The sequence below is a fragment of the Pan paniscus genome, chromosome 14 (genome assembly GCF_029289425.2).
Source record: "Pan paniscus chromosome 14, NHGRI_mPanPan1-v2.0_pri, whole genome shotgun sequence".
NCBI lineage: Eukaryota > Metazoa > Chordata > Mammalia > Primates > Hominidae > Pan > Pan paniscus.
The window spans coordinates 111,929,310-111,948,151 of NC_073263.2; the positions used below are offsets into that span (position 1 = coordinate 111,929,310).

Genomic DNA, 18,842 nt, shown 5'->3' on the forward strand with positions numbered 1-18,842 from the left:
TGGATAAATGTCCAAGACAAACGAATGCAGTTGACAAGGGAAGTATTTGATCAAAATGCAACATAATTCAGAAATGCTGGGCTGCCAACGGGAAGCATCTAGGAACCTCTCCCTTGCCCTGTGTCCCGATGGAGGACGTGCCAAGCCCACACATTGCCATGCCTGCCCATTGCTGTGACCCCTGGTGACCACAGCTGCCACCGCCCATGCCCCCAGGCTCCTGTCCCCTCTGACACAGCTTCCGGTTGGCTGGAGGGCTTGCGCTGGACGCCCCACCGCCTGGCAGCCTGGAGCAGGATGAGATGGGCCCCAGGCCAAGAGCAGCAGAAATAGGACCAGGCGGCCGGGCTGAGGAGGCAGCAGCCAAGCCCTGAGCCCAGGCATGAGCCTCAGATCTCCCCTTGCTGCGGCAAACATAAACAGCCCTCCTCACCCCTGACCAAGTCACTTCCTGGTGACTTTGACGACCAGCTCAGGAGGCAGAGAGGGACCGTGGGGGACTCGCACAAATTGCATTCTAATCTAGCCTGGCCACGTTTCTGTGCTTTGATTTCAGCTCCCCACCAGGTGGGGAAGAAGCAAAAGGCAAAAATTCATTGAAGGCTTTGTTTTTATTTTCAGAAAATATCTGGACATTGGAGGGGGCGGACGGTAGACTGCAGAGAAAGAGAGATCAGATAGGGCTTATGTGACCCCGCTGTCACTGTGGGAACACACAGAAACCCTGGGAAAGAAGCAAAGCTGTTGGGAGTAGAAGAGGACAGTGCCCGTGATGTGCACAAATTTGTCATCTTGCTTTTTCTATGCACGAATCTTAGAGGTCAGCGTTGTCAGTCCTCCCACACGTGGCTACTGCGTTCGTGAAATTATTAAATCCTTACTATGATACTGGGCCTAGCTTTGCTTCTTAGGTAAAAAAGGAAGACAAAAAGTTTGGATAAAGCCCAGAGAATCACCTAAAATCATTACATTCTGATTGATTTTAAATTTCCAAAGATTATTAAAAAGATAGGTAAAGTTTATATGAAATGAGGATTATTTTGCCAAAATGAGAGAATACTGAGCCAGAAGAAAAGACGAATCATGATCTTCAAATGCAGAGTCCAGAGAGTGAAATGGGGCTGCTTCTTCCATCTGCAGGGGCCAGAACCCAGGGACATGCTCTTAGACTACAGTCTGCAGAGACCATATACTCACGATCGAGGGCCAGCACCACCTGGGGTCCAATCTCAGCTCCCACTCATTCACTCTGAGGCCTTGGTCAACCGACATGACAAACTGTCAATTAGTTTCTACAATGCAAAGCAAGAATATTATGCAAATATAGTTGCTCAGTAAAGTTGCCGATAAATAGGCCTTGGGTTTCTTTTTCTAAGAAAAATAATTTTATTTCTCTCTGATTATTGGCTTTTTAAAACTTACAGAAATTATTTATCTTTTCAGGGCAACAGAGGACTTGGTTTCTACGGAGTTAAGGGTGAAAAGGTAAAGGAAGCCTGGTCAATTCCAGCAGAGGCATGCAGCATTTCTCAGCCAGGAAATAAATCATTTTAATTACTAAGTTTTGTGCTGTAAAACTTTTACCTTGAGTTGATCTGCAGACAGACCATTTGCATAGGGAAATAATCATTGCAAAGTGCTAGGTTGTCACCCACATACCAGTGATAATTCTGCATCAACAAGACGGTAAACATAGACCATCTAGGCTAGCCGAGACTCTGACACAGAGACATAAGCTCAGCTCATCTTCAGAAGGTGGAGGTGAGGACATGTCACTGAGTGCATCTTCTCCTGTGTGGAACCCAGAGGTGATGGAGGGGACTGAGACTACAGCCAGAGGCTGACATGGAGCCATCTCAGGGACCAGCCCTGGTAGGGCACAAAGGCAGCCGTAAGGACCATGTGGCTTTTCTCCTTCCTTAGAGTGCTAAGATCCAAAGACCTCATGGCCTTTGAGAGGAACGTGTGAGATCACGTGCACGACAGGCTTAACGCAGCGCCACACCCCGCAAGCAAAACCTCACCAACACAGTCCCATTGCGTTCACCACAAAAGCCGTGAGCCCACTGTAAAGTAGACCTGACCCTTGGCCTCATGATTGGAACATTTCTATTTTGTTTTCCCTTCTGCTTTTTGATGGAACAACACAGTAAGTTGAATCAAGTCCTGCTCACGTGTGAAGAAGAAACTCTTCCTTCTTTACATTAATGCCATAGAAGAAGTCAAAAAAGAACAATTAGCAAGCAGTGGGCTTCTGGGAAAAAAAAGAAAGAAAAACATTGAAGATCCAAACACATAAAAATTTATAGCCCCATACAATGAAATATAACAAAATAATAAAATAAAAACAAGAAAAATCTGGGAAGAAGTCATTGGTGGGAGAAGAGAATAGTCCCGTTAGATATAATGGAGATGAAGTTAGAGTCTACAGTCTACAAAGGACTTATGCAAATAATGAATAAAAAACATCAGGGGCCCAACAGGTACAAGGGAGGAGAACAAACAGTTTGGGTGTTTTAAGATATTCTATTAGTGGACACTCAGCGTACACTATGGAGTATCACTTTCTGCAGCTGACCCATCATCTCCATTTACTGCTGTCCATGTTATGGGATATCTGGGCTCAGACTTGTATGATACAGTTTAATGTGGAAAGAAAGGAAAAGACAATGATGTTCTTTTGTGTCAATCAGTTTCTGGGAGGTAAACCCAGAATATTATGCAAGGATAACTGTCCAGTAATGTTCTAGATAGATCGGTTTCACCATCTGTGCACCACATCAAAAAGTGTTTTCTGCTAATGATAAAAATGCAAATTAAAGCAATCTTGGGATATTATAGTTATTTAAGATTTTTTTTATTATATAAAAACATCTTTAGCTGGGGAAGTAGTCTTTCATTTCTTCAGCATTTCTTTTATCTCGGTGCCCATCTTGGCAACCAGTAGAGTAATACCTGTCAAAAACCATAAAAACATTTAGCCCTCATACCTAATAATTCCCATATATAGAAATTCATTGTAAGGAAACAACCCCACAGAAACAAATGCAGTCCAGAATTGTAAACAACCTACATGGCTTTTATGCATAAATTCTAAATGATTGCTAATGAAAGGAAGATATAAAAAACTTACATTAGGATTACTCTATTTTGTGGTTATTATACTGTAAATAGGTATACATATGGTAAGTAGTATGCAAACATTAAAACTGCAGTATTTTGGCCAGGTTGTATTTGTATTCGAGTTTTGTAGTTTCCTTTCGATTTAAAGACAACTGCTTTTGCTTAACAATATGCAGGGTGACGTAGGGCAGCCGGGACCCAACGGGATTCCATCAGACCTCCTCCACCCCATCATCGCACCCACGGGAGTCACCTTCCACCCAGATCAGTACAAGGTAAAGAGCAAAATTGACTCTTTTCATAGTTGAACTAAAAAAAGGAGAGTAAAAGTACATTTCTTCAATTGTATTCAACCACATTCCAAGTAGAAAAAGCCTCACCACCAACTTGGCACATTACCCGTGAAAACATAACCAGGTCCCCCAGAATGTTTTCAACGCTTCCAGACAGTTACTAGATTCACAGTGGGATCGTGTCGTCAGTCCATCATCTCAATTCTGATGAATCTGAAGCAACAAGAGAATTCATTTTAAAAAAAACTTATATCTATCCTTACGTTCAGTGTAGGTGGAGGCTAATGGTCATACCGTAATTCAAAGCCAGAATCATGGAACTGTCTAGCAAAATGTGTTCAGCAAAATAACACCTACTTCTTTGCTGACATGAAGCACCTTTTTGGAGGTTCAAAGTCAGTTTTTGACAGTTTCTGAATCATTCAATTAACATTTTGCTTAATTGAAATCATGCTCTTAGTCTGAAATAGGAATTGCCGCATCCACTCTCTCTACGTTTGGAGGCTGCTGTGCCACCCACCCACTCAGGGAGGTCCCACAGCTTTTCTAGGGCTTCCTGTTCCCCCTGTCAAATGGGGATGGTGACACTGACCTCCTGGAGCTGACGAGGAGGTTGCAGGCGACTGTGAAACACTCAGTACCATGTCGGGCACGCAGAATATCTGGGAACTAAAATAGAAACCCCAAACGGGGAGATCTTAACTTTCCAAATAGAATCTGGTTCCCAACTCTTGAGCAGGGTGGGGCTTGGGTCCTGTGTCCTGGGTCCTGCATCCTGGGGCGGATTTGGCAGGCAGGACCACTGCCTTGTGGGGGAAATCAACCCAGGTGGCTGAGGCTCGAGTTATGAGTGACCGTTGACAAAAATGTCCTGGGAGACGGCAGGAAGGGCCTCTGTCCAGCTTCTGGACTAGAGCCCAGAGCAGGTTTGATCCACGTGGAGGTGCCCAATCTTCCGAGTCAAGTTTCCCACCTTTTCTACAACCCAGGCCAGGGTGGGATCCGGGGCTGGGAATGGCCAACCTGCAGGGGCAGTTGTGTGCTGCAGGAATCCAAGGTACCCTCAGAAATGACGGGGACAAAGGACCCGCCAATTGCTGTTTCTTTCACCATTTTAGACGAAGAGAAATGGGAAAAACGTAGATCATGTTTTTGATCTATGATATTGACATGGCTTTCAACAGCCACTTTTGCTTCAAGTTTCAATATGTTCCATTGTCTCTTTTCCTCAGAGGACCTCCTAGTAATGTTTTCTTCCCAAGAGTATTTTCATTAAGGCTTTTCCTTGGGCACGTTCTCCCACCATACGGATGTAAACATCTGCCTGGAACTGTGTGGCGGATAAAGGAAAACAGAGAGAAGGAAAGACAGACTTTCACTTGTACCAAGAGGAATACAGGAATTAATTTATCTTGTGAAAATCTAGAAGAAATGACACCTCTTTTCTCTTGAATTTTGAAGCTGCAAAATTTAAGAGTCATGTGTTGTAATCAATTTATGATGATTGTGTGAGGATTGATTCAATACTTTCAGCTCATGTCATGAACCCTGATTGATTTTTACCCATTACCATCCTCAAATTAATAAGCGTTTCTTATTTTTCATGTTCTTCACAGGGTGAAAAAGGCAGTGAGGGGGAACCAGGAATAAGAGTAAGTCGAGTAATGAGCATGCCCCCTCCCCGTGGCTCCTGGGCTGTCGGCGCTCTGCCCGGCATGACGGGTGCACCGTGCGCTCTGCCCGGCATGGCGGGGTGCACCATGCGCTCTGCCCGGCATGACGGGTGCACCATGCGCTCTGCCCGGCATGACGGGTGCACCATGCGCTCGGGGCATGACGGGTGCACCATGCGCTCTGCCCGGCATGACGGGTGCACCATGCGCTCGGGGCATGACGGGGTGCACCATGCGCTCTGCCCGGCATGACGGGTGCACCGTGCGCTCCGCCCGGCATGACGGGGTGCACCGTGCGCTCCGCCCGGCATGACGGGGTGCACCGTGCGCTCCGCCCGGCATGACGGGTGCACCATGCGCTCGGGGCATGACGGGGTGCACCATGCGCTCTGCCCGGCATGACGGGTGCACCATGCGCTCTGCCCGGCATGACGGGTGCACCATGCGCTCGGGGCATGACGGGGTGCACCGTGCGCTCTGCCCGGCATGACGGGTGCACCGTGCGCTCTGCCCGGCATGACGGGGTGCACCGTGCGCTCTGCCCGGCATGACGGGGTGCACCGTGCGCTCTGCCCGGCATGACGGGGTGCACCGTGCGCTCTGCCCGGCATGACGGGGTGCACCGTGCGCTCTGCCCGGCATGACGGGGTGCACCGTGCGCTCTGCCCGGCATGACGGGGTGCACCGTGCGCTCTGCCCGGCATGACGGGGTGCACCGTGCGCTCGGGGCCCGCACACCGCCAGTCTCTCATCCCCTTGTCCATAGCAGAACAGTATTAGCCTGCATTTTTACACTGTATTTTAAGAAGTCAGTTCTAGAATTTCTTCCTCTTGGCATCATAAACACTGGCTAATCATCTTCTGAGGTTTGGGAAGGGAGCATGAAGATGGCGGAGGGGCGTGGCTTCCGCTCAGGCGCCACCGGGTTCTGCCCTCCGTCCCCTCTGTCACTGCCTGTCCTCAGAGCTCCAGCTCTCCCTCGCGGTCGCTTACCACGTGACATGGCACGTGCAGTCCTGGATGGCTGACAGCCCGGGAAGGCTGGCGGGTCTCCTAGGACCGTGCCCTGCACTGCGCCTGAGTTGAGCATCGCCAGGCGGTCTGGACACCATCGGGGCTGAGAACACAGAGTCCTGGAGCAGAGGATGACACGTGGGCCCTGCCGGCTGGAGGGGCCGCCCCTGGGTTGCTCCTTACGCCCCCTCTGCTCTCTCCTAGGGCATTTCCTTGAAGGGAGAAGAAGGAATCATGGGCTTTCCTGGACTGAGGGTAAACCACGCCTTTTATAACTGCAGTTGTCGGTTTGGTTTGGTTTTTTTCAATAGGCTTTCCTTTTTGGAGCTGTTTCAGATTCACAGCAAAATTTAGCGGAAAGTATAGAGATTTCCCATTATTACTCCCCACCCCCTCCCCCCCCCTCCACACACACACACAGCAGCCCCCCAGCACGAACATCTAGCCCTGGGGGCTGCACTGGCTACAATCCGTGAACCATCTTGACACACCCTCTTCACCCAGCAGCAGGTGTGCAGACGCGGCCCTCCCCGTGGAGGAGGCGAGAGTACCGCACAAAACCTTTTTGGTTGTGTGTGTTCAGCTCAGTTAGTCTGTAGTAACCAAAAATGTAGAATATCTCAAACACACATTGATTTCCGACTGTCCCAAGAGCCCAACAAAAATGTCCCTAGTCGTAAGGGTCGGGAAGGGGTCACCGTCCACGGTGATTCAGCCACCTGAGAGACAGACCTCACCTTCAGAGCCCCAGCCTGGACTGACCCCACTCACTCCACGACCACACCTAGCTGAGGGCTGGGACAGGTGGTCAGAGCCCTGGGCCCAGGAAGAGAAAGCAGAATTTTGGTGGCTATCTGGCAGTTGCTACCACTCAAAAGATCATATTTTACATTCTCCAAAAATAAGAATAGAGAGACACAGTAGAACATTAGAGTACAAGCCTTTTTATATTTTTAGTTTTTTATTGTACTATCTTTGTGAATTTCTCTGTATTTCTTTAAGTGGTAGAAATGATGCACGTTATGAAAGTATTGCTAAAATGATGTATCTCCCTCAGGAAATGAGAGTCTTGGGATGGCTCTGATGTCTTCCATAGTGAAGCAGCTTTGAGATTAGGATGGATTCTGCTTTCTTTGAGCCTTTTTATCCGTCATTATTTCCCACCCCCACCCCCCACAACTTGGTAAAGGGGAAAGAATTGTATTAATAGTTGGTATTGAATTTGGCAATTTGTTGCTATTCTTCAAAATCTGGACCTGAGACTTGTTCGATCTGTCCATCAGCATTTTGCTGTAATCACAGCCAGGTGCCGTAGTCAAGCCCTCTGGAAATGTCTACTGCATATTCTGAGCTGTTTGCTTCTGTTTTTTGTTCATTCCAGGGTTACCCTGGCTTGAGTGGTGAAAAAGGATCACCAGGACAGAAGGTAAGTTGGATGCATGAACTGCAATCTGCTCTGGGCCCACGACATCCCACAGAGGTTAAATAAATAGGCCTTGGCATCTCAGGAAAGAAAATTGTCTCCAGAAAAAAACATTGAAAATGATTCTTGTATTTGCAGTCACAAAGATAATCCTGCCTCACAATACTTGAACCGGGTCATTACCTTGGCTCTCATTTTTGCAAACTATCTTTTGGTTCCTCCCTTTCAAAGTGTCCGTCACTCGACCCCACCAGCCATGGCTTCTATATCGTCCAACCTCACACCCCTCCTCCATGTCCTTGTCACTCATAGGAAGCTCCTGGACTTGGTGACCAGGGTTCACCTAAATTTTTTTATAGATTGACCCATACTGTGACACTTCATTTATGTTTAATGACAACCCAATTATTTTTATCATGAGTTCTGTGGACAGATTTTTGGCTTTTTTTTAGGAGAAAAATGTTATGTAAGAAATGTATTATGGGCCAGGCGCAGTGGCTCATGCCTGTAATCCCAGGACTTTGGGAGGCCTGAGGAGGGTGGATCACCTGAGGTCAGGAGTTTGAGGCCAGCCTGACCAACATGGTGAAACCCTGTCTCTACTAAAAATACAAAATTTGCCAGGCATGGTGTGAGTACCTGTAATCCCAGCTACTCAGGAGGCTGAGGCAGGAGAATCACTTGAACCTGGGAGGCAGAGGCTACAGTGAGCTGAGATCGCGCCATTGCACTCCAGCCTGGGCAACAAGAGTGAAACTCCATCATAAAATAATAATAATAATAATGATAAAATTTTTAAAAAGAAATATATTATGAATCTAGGTCAGATTTAGAACCGTCTGAACTCTAGGTCATACACAATGTTTTAGTTCAGTGGTTGATGCCTTTTCACTGTTCACTGTGCCTGCGGGTCCCACCCCACAGCACACAGCACACGCCTCCTACGGCAGGCCCGGCAGGCTCCGCAGACACCACCACTGACAGCCCCTTGGGTCTCACATCACGCTCATGCCAACATACGCACAAAGACATGTAGCTTCACATGCATGTAACGGAGCAACAAAAGAAATGACCGTGTCTGTGCTGCTCTGCCCAGTGCCCCTTAGAGAATGTTCCACGTCGGCAGGTACACATCTGCCTCGTTCTTTAAAGCTGCAGAGAATGGCAGTCAATAGATGCGCCATATTTCCTTACCCCCTCAAGGTGGTTTTCATATTTCCAGCAAACATGCAGTCACCTCGGTGGTACACAGGGCTTGGTTGCCTGCCCATGGGCTAGTATGTCCATCACTCAGTCCTAGTAGGTGCACAGAGATAGAGTTTTATCAAAATCACTAGCCTCAGAATCACAACTCTGTTGAATCCTGCTCAGGGCTGCACAGAGAGTAGTGTGGTGTCTGGAGGCCCATGGGCTTCAGTTAGCTGGTACAGAAGCTCGGCAGGCCTGGTGGGGGTTCCGCCATACTTGTTCCAGGACCACAGATGGACCTGCCTCCCAGACTCGCTTTCTGACCTCCACTGGCTCTAGACACGGGCCGTCTTGACCCAGCATTCTGCTTTTGACCATTCAAACTTAACACCAATCTTGCTGACTTCCTGCAACCTCAAATGATCATACTGTTCCCATTCCTGTTATTTTATGCTAAACTCAGCCCAGGGAGCCAATGCCAGGCTTTGCCGTAATCACACCCAGCCTTTCATAACATAAGTTACTGATCGGAGTACTCCCAAAGGCAGCACACCTAGAACAAGAGCTATCCAAATGCACCCCACCTAGAGGCCACATTCTAGTTCATGGCTTAGGAAAAGCAAATGTTGTAAAGGGACAGAGGCTAAAGCAGACATTATCGTTCAAAAGTAACCCGTTTCCACCTACCCCATGTGATTAAAGTGCTGCTGTTAATTTCCTACCATGTGCTGGTAAAATTATAATTATCTTTAGTTTTCCATCTTCAACACAAGGGACTTGTAGTATTTAAAAGTGCATTTCCAGGTGCCTGTAATCCCAGCAGTTTGGGAGGCCAAGGTGAGTGGATCATAGAGGTCAGGAGTTCAAGACCAACCTGGCCAACATGGTGAAACCCTGTCTCTACTAAAAATACAAAAAAAAAAAAAAATTACCTGGGTGTGGCGCATGCCTATAATTCCAGCTACTCAGGAGGCTGAGGCACGAGAATTGCTTGAACCTGGGAGGCAGAGGTTGCAGTGAGCCAAGATCGCACCACTGCACTCCAGCCTGGGAGAGAGAGTGAGACTCTCTGTCTCAAAAAAAAAAAAAAAAAAAAAAAAAGGGCAGTTCCACAGAGCTGCTCCCTGGAACTCCAAAGTTAATGAAAGACAAGATGCTGTGTAAACAGTGGCCACCTGGCAGCTCCAGGGCTGGGGCCCAGATGTGAGGATGGTGAGGCGTCAGGCTTTCATTTCCCAGCTTACTTTCTGCAGTTGCAACAACTCGGGAAGATGCAGATATTTCCAGTTAAGTGGGTTACAGGGAGGCAGTTTACTCAACTATAGAAATGGGAAATAGGCAGACATACAGAAATGACGCAGCCGCCCTGCTTGTGAGCACCGATCTGCACCACAGCTATGTCCGCCCTCTGTCATCCCACTGGCCAGGTGGCCATCACTCCATGACTTTCAGTTGTTCCCCACCCAACACCTCCCCCCAGACACCAAAAGCCCCTCCAAGGAGCAACTGTTCAGTGACATAAACAGTGCATCAAAATGGGAGGAACCAGAAAAGAAAAGATATCCTGGGTAGGAACTTGCCCTCCTCTACATAAACACAGAATTGGTCACCTGTCATCCCCACTGAGATTGTCAGAACTTCTATTAGTTCCAGCCTTTTCTAAAAAGGAATGGAGACGTAGCGTTTATGAATTTGGTTATATTCAATTTTCTGAGAAATTAGAGATGGTTTCGTCTCCTCTTTCTAGGGGAAACATATCTTTAGTAACTGAGCAAATGCTGTCCACAGTGTTATTTTATAATTTTAAAATAACTCCACAGAGTTATCTTAAAAAGTGTTCGTTGAGACCTAGTCTCCTTTGAGGAATACATGCCACACCAATATGCATCGTGTTGTGGGAAGTCCCCCCTCAATAGGACCATTGTCCTCTATGAGGACTGTCCAGGACTTCAGGGACGTTGCATTTGCACCGGCTGCAGTGTCGATGACTTGGACTCTCACCAGATGCAGCCTCAGTGTTCCCTGTGGCTGTGTGTAGGTTTCCTCTGCAAAGCTTGAAGTGGCAGACATGACCTCAGATTGAGTTCTTTTCTGGAACTCTCCCTGTCTTTAGTCTTTTATACTAAATTGCATCTCATTTGCAGGCTGGCAGGGTTTCTTTGCAGAGGCGCCTCTTTCAAGAGGCGCATGCGTTCTGTTTAGCCTAACAGGTGCTCCCTCGGCCACTGAAATGAAAAGGGTACAACAGGCCAATGAAGAACAGAAAGATAACAGGCCAGTTCACACCACGAGAGACAGCAGACTGCTTTTAAGCTTTAGAAGCATGCATCTCCCTAAAAAAGTCTAGCCATACGTTCTTTCCATCTGTTTGTGTCAGCTAGTCCCTGAAGACTTCTGCTCAAGGACTTTCCTTACTCCAGTTATTTCCACCCTTGAAAAACATAAAATCAACCTTGTACTCCTAAAATTGCATAATCAGAACTTCCTATGAATCATATATACGACCTCACTGAATTCAAATGAGTGGTAAGTTATTAGATTTGGGGGAGGGCCGGGGAGAAAGGAGGTTGCAGTTTCAAAGCCCTTCACAGTTATCCATTCTAAAATAGTGATCTGCATGTCAGTCTCCTGACTTCAGCTTCCCCTAAGGGTGGGCTCTGTGGTGAGCTTGCTAGCAGGAGTACAGACCTTGCCTGGAAGCGGGGTCTCAGGGAGCCCGGCGGAGCCTCCACTGGGTCCTTCCCGGGGTGGTTGCCAGCCTGACTCTGGGAGCGCCTGGGTAATTCCTCCTTGGCCATCCCTGCGCCTCCCCGACCTTGTTGTGTTTGCCACTGAGAAACAGAGAGGAAAAAGTTTTGATCGTCATTTTGACTTAGGGTTCCCACCTATCTGGGTTTCACTGCCAGTGGTCTCAGATGAACCCTGAGGGTGCATTTTCTCCTTAAGTCGTGCATAACCCTCAGCCTCCCCCGAGTCAGTTGACATGTTGACCTGCCGCTGGGAACTCCCCTGGAAAGTTTTAGCTCATTGCTTTGGCTCTTGGGGTTCCAGCTGCCTCAGAGGAATCCTGAGTGCTCCTTAAGTTGTCCCCCTTCCCCAATGGGTTTTCTATAATGCCCAGTGCATTTCAGATGGTTCAAAGTGCCCATGCTGTCTTGGACCCTTCAGCAGAGATGGCAACATGTGGTGTCTGGGGTGCTTGTTTTGTTTGCTGAGGATGCCACAGCATAGGTGTGTGATGCTCGTGGCCCAGAGTGAAGCTCAGATTTGACAAATTCCAGGGCACCCTCTGAGCTGGCCAGTCTGTGGCTGTGCTGACAGCTCCCACTGAGTGTCCAGCTGCCAGCTCCTGTCATGCCAGGTACTTGAGGATTCCTAGCTTATCTTATGACGTGGCCTCTAAACAGGACCTCATTTTTAAAATCACAGAAGTTTGTCTTTACTTTTGAGTCTTCAGCTCCACCTAGCGTGAGAGAAAGTCCGGGTCCAAACCACAGGACCACAACAACACACACAAAGTGAACCCCGTCTCAGTTCAGTCTAAAAAAACATGACTTTCAGCACACCTGCTCCTGGGTGTCAAGATAACCTCGAAAGTAATCAGAGAATGGACCTTTCTTATACCTGTGGCATCTGGCATTCTGAATTTTGAGAGCTGAACCATGCATGTTCTTTAAAAGAGGGAATACATGGCTGGATTTTTAGAGAGCTTTACTCTTCTGTCCAGATACCTCATGATATGACTCAATGATAAACTTTTTCTTTCAAAAAATGTTCAAGGGAATGAGAAAACAAAACTTAGTGTTATAGTTGTTTTCTGTTTTTGAAACAGGGTCTTGCTCTGTTGCCCAGGCTGGAGTGCGGTGGTGCCATCACAGCTCACTGCAACCTCAAACTCCTGGGTTCAAGCAATCCTCCCACCTCAGCCTCCCAAGTAGCTGGGACTGCAGGTGCAGGCCACCATGCCCGGTTACATTATGTTTTTTTTGTAGAGGCAGGGTTTCACTATGTTTCCCAAGCTGGTCTCAGACTTCTGGGCTCAAGTGATCCTCCCACCTTGGCCTCCCGAAGTGCTGGGATTACAGGCATGAGCCACCATACCCAACAGAGATTTTTTTTAATGAAGAGAAAAAAACTCTAACTTAAGAAACCTTAATGCGTCTATTTTGGTACTAAATGAAGATTTTCAAAACCTACCCTGGGGGAGAGTTTCAACAGTTGGTTCAGGTTGTCAACACCTGACCCCACTGATCAATCATAAAAGCAACCTGGCACTCATATCTTCTGTAGGAGAAGAGGTGCCCAGCATCCTCCGCAAACGATCCCTGCTGAAAAGGGGAACCTGCACCTAGGGCAGCCTCCAGCCCTAATGACTCACGTGGAGGAAACGTGGGGTTAGAAGAACAGATTGTACAACACCACGGGGGTGAGACTGACTGCAGCCCACCACACAGAACATCTGCAGCACAGATGACCCAGTGTCTTCAACAACCACAAAATGATACTAAAAACATAGAAAGGAAGAAGGGACTATTGTGAATTAAGTGAGAATTCAGAGACATAGCATCCAAGTGTTATATTTGGACTTTTTTGGCTCCTGGTTCTAGCAAAGCAACCTTAAAAAGACACTTGAGACCCAAGTCAGGGAAAATTGAACACAGACTGGGTTAATACATGACTTTAATAAACTGTTGTTAATTTTGTGAGATATAATAATGCTATTGCGGTCACTTTTTGGAGTTATACATCAGAGACAAAAATTAAAAGCAAATATCTTTCTTGCAGGGAAGCCGAGGCCTGGATGGCTATCAAGGGCCTGATGGACCCCGGGGACCCAAGGTGAGCCCGTTTCTCATGTCTTTGCCACTTATGGTGTCTCGCCCACCCTGGCTGGCCTTACTCCCCTCTTGATGGTGTCCTGTGGAGGCATCCCCTGCCCTAAAAAGTTCAAGATCCCCAAATACATGGCCTCTGACACTGGACAGACGAGGTGGATGATGACCTACAAGCCACGTGTGCTCCCTGCCAGGTAGAAGGGTGCCACCTGCCACTCAGGGCCACGTAGGGGTGCGCTCAGGCACAGAGGAAGCCAGCAGCCCTGGGGAAGGCAGGCTTTGTCGTAACAAGAGGGTGCGGTGCCCCTGGTTTCCAAGGGAGGATGTGGCTTGTGTGAGTAATTCCTGGGCTTGTAGGGAGGGGAGACCATTAGGTGGAGGACCAGGTGGGTGCTGCTGGTCCAGCTGAGAGGGGAACGCACCCGTGGGGAACCTGGGTGGGGGCACATCTGGAGAGGACTTCTGAGCCGGGTGAGGCTCAAAGAGGTGAAGGTGATGCGTGGGATGCTGCCTTATGACAAATGCTGCCTTACGACACAGATGGCGCTCCACGGGGGTCCTGCGGCCGCATCATCTCCCAGCCCACCCTCGCCAGGCGGCTCGGCTATCACTACCCAAAATGTAATAGTCTGAACTACAGAAAGCACAGTCTCCTGGCATTCGACAAGGATTTCAAAATGAGATGAGCCCCTGCCTGTCTTGTTCTCTTTGGGCACCTGTGGCTGGTGGCTGGGATGCCAGGCTCTGCCACCCTAGCATGGGGATGCTGCCCCAGGCACTGTCTGTGGTTCCACTGGTTGAAATAGCTGCTCTGCCAGCCTGACGGTCCACGCTCGGGTTTCTTCTTTGGAAATATGTGTACTGTCAAAAACTCCAAAAGGCTATTCTCACATCCTATTTTTCTCTTTTCTTTCTCTAGGGAGAAGCCGGAGACCCAGGGCCCCCTGGACTACCTGCCTACTCCCCTCACCCTTCCCTAGCAAAAGGTGTGTGAACAATTTCACCTGCATAGTTCAGCATCGCATACACTTTCTCTCCTGTTAGGGACACAGAGCTATGAACTTTCAAGACAGATATTCTAAGCAACCCTAAAACTTAAAGTATAATAATAATAAAAAAAATAAAAAATAAACCCTGAAATTTAGAACATAACTTCATGTACAATTTCCCTCATGCTTAAATGTGTCACAGGGAGACCTTCGTGTTGCCTGTGCCTGAGACAGTCCTCACCACCTACACGTGAGAAATCCCCTCCGTTGGGGAATTCTTTCATTTCTGCTTAACTTGTAGAGTTCTAGTTCTGCCGTCTGGACTATCGCTAAAGATATCCAGGGGCAGCAGCCCCAGCCACCTTCAGATTTTTTCTCCAAATGTACCAAGGTTCTTAAGCCCTCTGCTTGCCAGCCCGACACCTGGAATTGACCATAACTCATAACCAGTGAACAATCACATGCTTTCAGGCTTCAAGGCAACTGAATTCCCAGATATTTACACATAACAACCACTCCCCACTGTCACAGTTGACCTTGGAGTGTAAACGAAGGACTTTGCGCATGTCGTCACTAATGCTCATCTTGTTATTAAGGCTCGGCTTCCAAATTGGCGAGATCATATGGAAATCTGATCCTAGTCCTGCAACTAGAGCACTTGGCTCTGAACCTTGTAGAATGCGCATCCTTCTAGGTTAAAAAAAAAATGTTTCGAGAACCTCCTCCTAATAATCGTGCATATATATCTTTGCGGATCATTGGCCCATGTTATAGTCAGCTCTGTGAGGACAGACATTTCAGCCCGTCTTGTTCACTGCTCTATTCCCAATGCCTGGAACAGGACAGGCACAGAGTTGGAGCTCAGCAAACGCCTGACTGTGTGAGTGACGACATGCAGAAACATATATCAGACAGGCATTGTGAAGGGTAGGGTTTGTTAAATACAGACGCTCTGGTGTCTACCTCTTGAACTCAGCAGGTCACCTGGTCTCCCTGTCCTCTAAGCCCAGGTGTCAAGAATTCACCTCCCTGCTTGGAAGCGAGCCCTCTGTCAGTTTGATAATGGCTTTGCATGTCTTCATCCAATGCTGATCAAAACACAGGACAGAACAAGGCCATGGGCAGTGCCTCCAGGAGCCCCTGAGATGTCTGTCTGGGGAGGCGTGGAGCCATGAATGGGGATATTTTGAAATCCATGCTCAGCTTCCATGATGCCCGTAACTACGAAGCTGGCATTTCCTGCCTCATCCATGGCGCACACCTGGCTACCAAACCTGAGACCCACTAAAAAGAGCCATGAGCCCACTTTGACTTGACTCATTATTCATAATTTTGGTAAAAAGGAAATATTCTCTTTGAGATTTTAAGAACATAATTTTTAAGTTAATGCTGGCAATGTTTCTTTTGCATTTTTTTAAAATGTTGCTGACTGAGAACCCAACTCTCACCAACCCCTCCCTTCTCACCGTACTATATTCCTGGAATTCACACTGCAAAGGCAGGTGCTTTCAAAATTCACTTTTTCCCACAAGCGGATTCAGAAATGCAGAGGTTGCCTGCCGCCTTTTCTACCGGACAACATTCCCGAGTTATTGGTGAGCTGGAATGTGACTGACTTGCATTCCAGGGTTTCTTAAAGTCAAAGGTTGACTAACCAGCAGATTCCCTCAGGGAAAAGAGGCAGTAAATGTATCTTTTTCAAGGTAACATTGCATGAACTTGTCAAAAGACAAAAAGGAGAGAGGGGTTTGTATTAAAAGAAATGATTCCAAGGTACCTAGAAATAAAAGTAATCTTCCTATTCTTCCAAACAAGTGAGAAGGTCTGTGGCTTTCAATTTTGTGTCTTTTTATGGAATCATAACAATGGCTAACAGGTGTGTAGGTCACACTGCGTGCCAGGCGATGCTCCAAGTTGTCCTAGTTGTACTTTTCAGTGTGTTTACCCCTCTGGGTGACCCTGTGAGGTGGAGATGGACTTGGCTGCGTTTACTGAGGGAGAGATGGAAGCGCAGGGCGTTGAGTTCCTTGCCCAGGGTTGCCTTTAAGTGGAGGAGCCAGGTTCAGGCCCAGGGCCTCTGGCTGCGGAGCGCAGCCCCCTGCACACTCGGCATGAAGCTGCCCGAGCAGGAGACGCCATACACGGAAGTCAGGCCTTCTGTCCCTTGCACGTGCGACTTCAGTGTGACGCCCAGCAACCCCTCTCCTTATTTTAAGGAACTTCGTAAGACGACATGCAGAGTGAAAGCTTTCCTAGAAATTCCGAATGCCTACATGATAAAAAGTCCTATTTTCTTCTCATTCTTCTCATCTTTCCCAATTATAGTCTAGAAAAAAATGTGTTCTACAGTAAAGCGTTGCTATTTACACAGCAAAGGAACATAGCCATGCCACTTTGTCTTTGTTCAGGGGTGAAAGTTTTTAAAAGCCAAATTTTGTTATGCATCCAGCAGACAGGGATGAGAAAAAGAGCCTAATAGGGTTAAAGCTGGGGCTGAGGGGCAGAGTGGGGTGCAGGGAAGTGAGGCCTCCTCGCTCCCAGGCCTCCAGCAGAATTGGCAACCACATTAGTTCCTTCTTTATTCGAGCTTTGGACTCACCTACTTCCTCACCCGGTTTTCACTAATCCTGTTCCCCTGCTGGAGAATGAGCCCCTTAAAAAGAGAGACCACCCCATGTATTAATCATCTTAACTCCTCATCAGGCCGCATACAGCATATGGAGCGTTTGGTAAATATGTAGTCAATGAAAAAGTGAACGCCAGCTGCAATCCATAGACCATGGTCTTGTTCTTACTGTGGGACTTGTTTCCCTTCCAGGTGCCAGAGGTGACCCGGGATTCCCAGGGGCCCAAGGGGAGCCAGGAAGCCAGGGTGAGCCAGGAGACCCGGGCCTCCCAGGTGCCCCTGGCCTCTCCATCGGAGATGGAGGTAATGTGGCTTCATAATATCAACACCGGAGACCCAAAGCACCTGCGCTCAGGTCCTAGCACACACAAGGGAGACTTCATTGACGACGTAGCTATGTCGTTGTTACTTTTCCCCACTGACTAGTCTTAGCAGCTCTAAGGAGCCCCGCACACATGCTTTGGACACCTTCACAGAACCCCCGCACATATGACAGTAACTCCCCAACTAGGTTAGATGGTGCCACGATGGGTAACTGGCATGCTTCCACCTGTGGGTTGGGAAGAGAACGGAGAATCATCAGGTGTTGTTGCCCAGTGTTGATCACAACTATCAAGCCATTATTTGAGGGGCAAGGAGAGGGGTGTTTTTAATGTTGAAAAAGGATAATGAACTATACCAATGGCTTCTACCCATCGGAGTTATTGACGGGGCCATGAAGCCCGCTAGTGCCCCAGTGGGCCCCTCTGGACACGAACACAAAGGCAGCGGTGTGGTATGGGAGACTCACGCTGCAGGTGAATGCTGTTTGGTTTCAGATCAGAGGAGAGGCCTGCCGGGTGAGATGGGACCCAAGGGCTTCATCGGAGACCCCGGCATCCCTGCGCTGTACGGGGGCCCACCTGGACCTGATGGAAAGCGAGGGCCTCCAGGACCCCCCGGGCTCCCTGGACCACCTGGACCTGATGGTGAGTGGAGGGAAACAAAAGGGAGGGTGTAGCCTAATGTTCAGATGAAGCCCGGTCCCAGCCGGATGTTATTTCGGATTCTCTGCTAAATGACTCTGGGAACGAATCCAGTAGGCCAGTGATCAGGGTGCAGTGGATCCAGGTAGATTAGGGTGTAGTGGGTGCTCTCTGGGGTCCACGCAGAAGCTGGGGATGGAAGCTGAAGCCCTGTAAGCCTGTGAGTATCACAGCCCCGTGGATGCCACACAGTGAGGTTTAGTTGCTGCAGCTTCGGTGAAATCCATCCTTCAGCGAAACATCTGAGCTGCGCAGTCTGGAAACAGATGTAAGCTGACATTGCTGCCTCTGTGACGGGGTGATACATTCCACAAACCTTATCCAGGGTGAGGGCCTCACCCTTGACTGGCAGCCTCTCTCCTCTGTTACTCCAGCACGTTTAAGCCACCTTGATAATCTGCCTTCTCAGCCCGTGCACAGCCAAAGCTACAACTGAACAGGTGAGAGTAGCTGGTGACAAAAAGAGATGGCTGCATTATCTGCAAAAATAAGTGACAGCCGTCCGCCAAGGCCCAGACAAATGCCCATGAAAGTCAATAAAGCCGGCAGGCACAGGAGTGTGGACCCACCTGCCACCCAGTAGTGCATCCCTGAGTCAGCAAAGATGCTCTTTCAGGTTATAACGTTAGGTGACTCAGCTTGAGTTGAGAATG

The 18,842-nt window shown here is 48.2% G+C and overlaps 1 protein-coding gene across 1 annotated transcript in view; it reads left to right on the plus strand.

Annotated features, from left to right (window-relative positions):
- The window catches only part of COL4A2 (collagen type IV alpha 2 chain), a 209,635-nt gene that overhangs the window by 129,133 nt on the left and 61,660 nt on the right, over positions 1–18,842 (plus strand). The window contains exons 12-20 of the mRNA XM_034936975.3: positions 1,444–1,485; positions 3,300–3,398; positions 5,033–5,068; positions 6,308–6,358; positions 7,485–7,529; positions 13,500–13,553; positions 14,469–14,535; positions 17,357–17,467; positions 17,983–18,132. Of these exons, the coding sequence (XP_034792866.1) occupies positions 1,444–1,485; positions 3,300–3,398; positions 5,033–5,068; positions 6,308–6,358; positions 7,485–7,529; positions 13,500–13,553; positions 14,469–14,535; positions 17,357–17,467; positions 17,983–18,132 (655 nt within the window). The remainder of the gene's footprint in view (positions 1–1,443; positions 1,486–3,299; positions 3,399–5,032; positions 5,069–6,307; positions 6,359–7,484; positions 7,530–13,499; positions 13,554–14,468; positions 14,536–17,356; positions 17,468–17,982; positions 18,133–18,842) is intronic.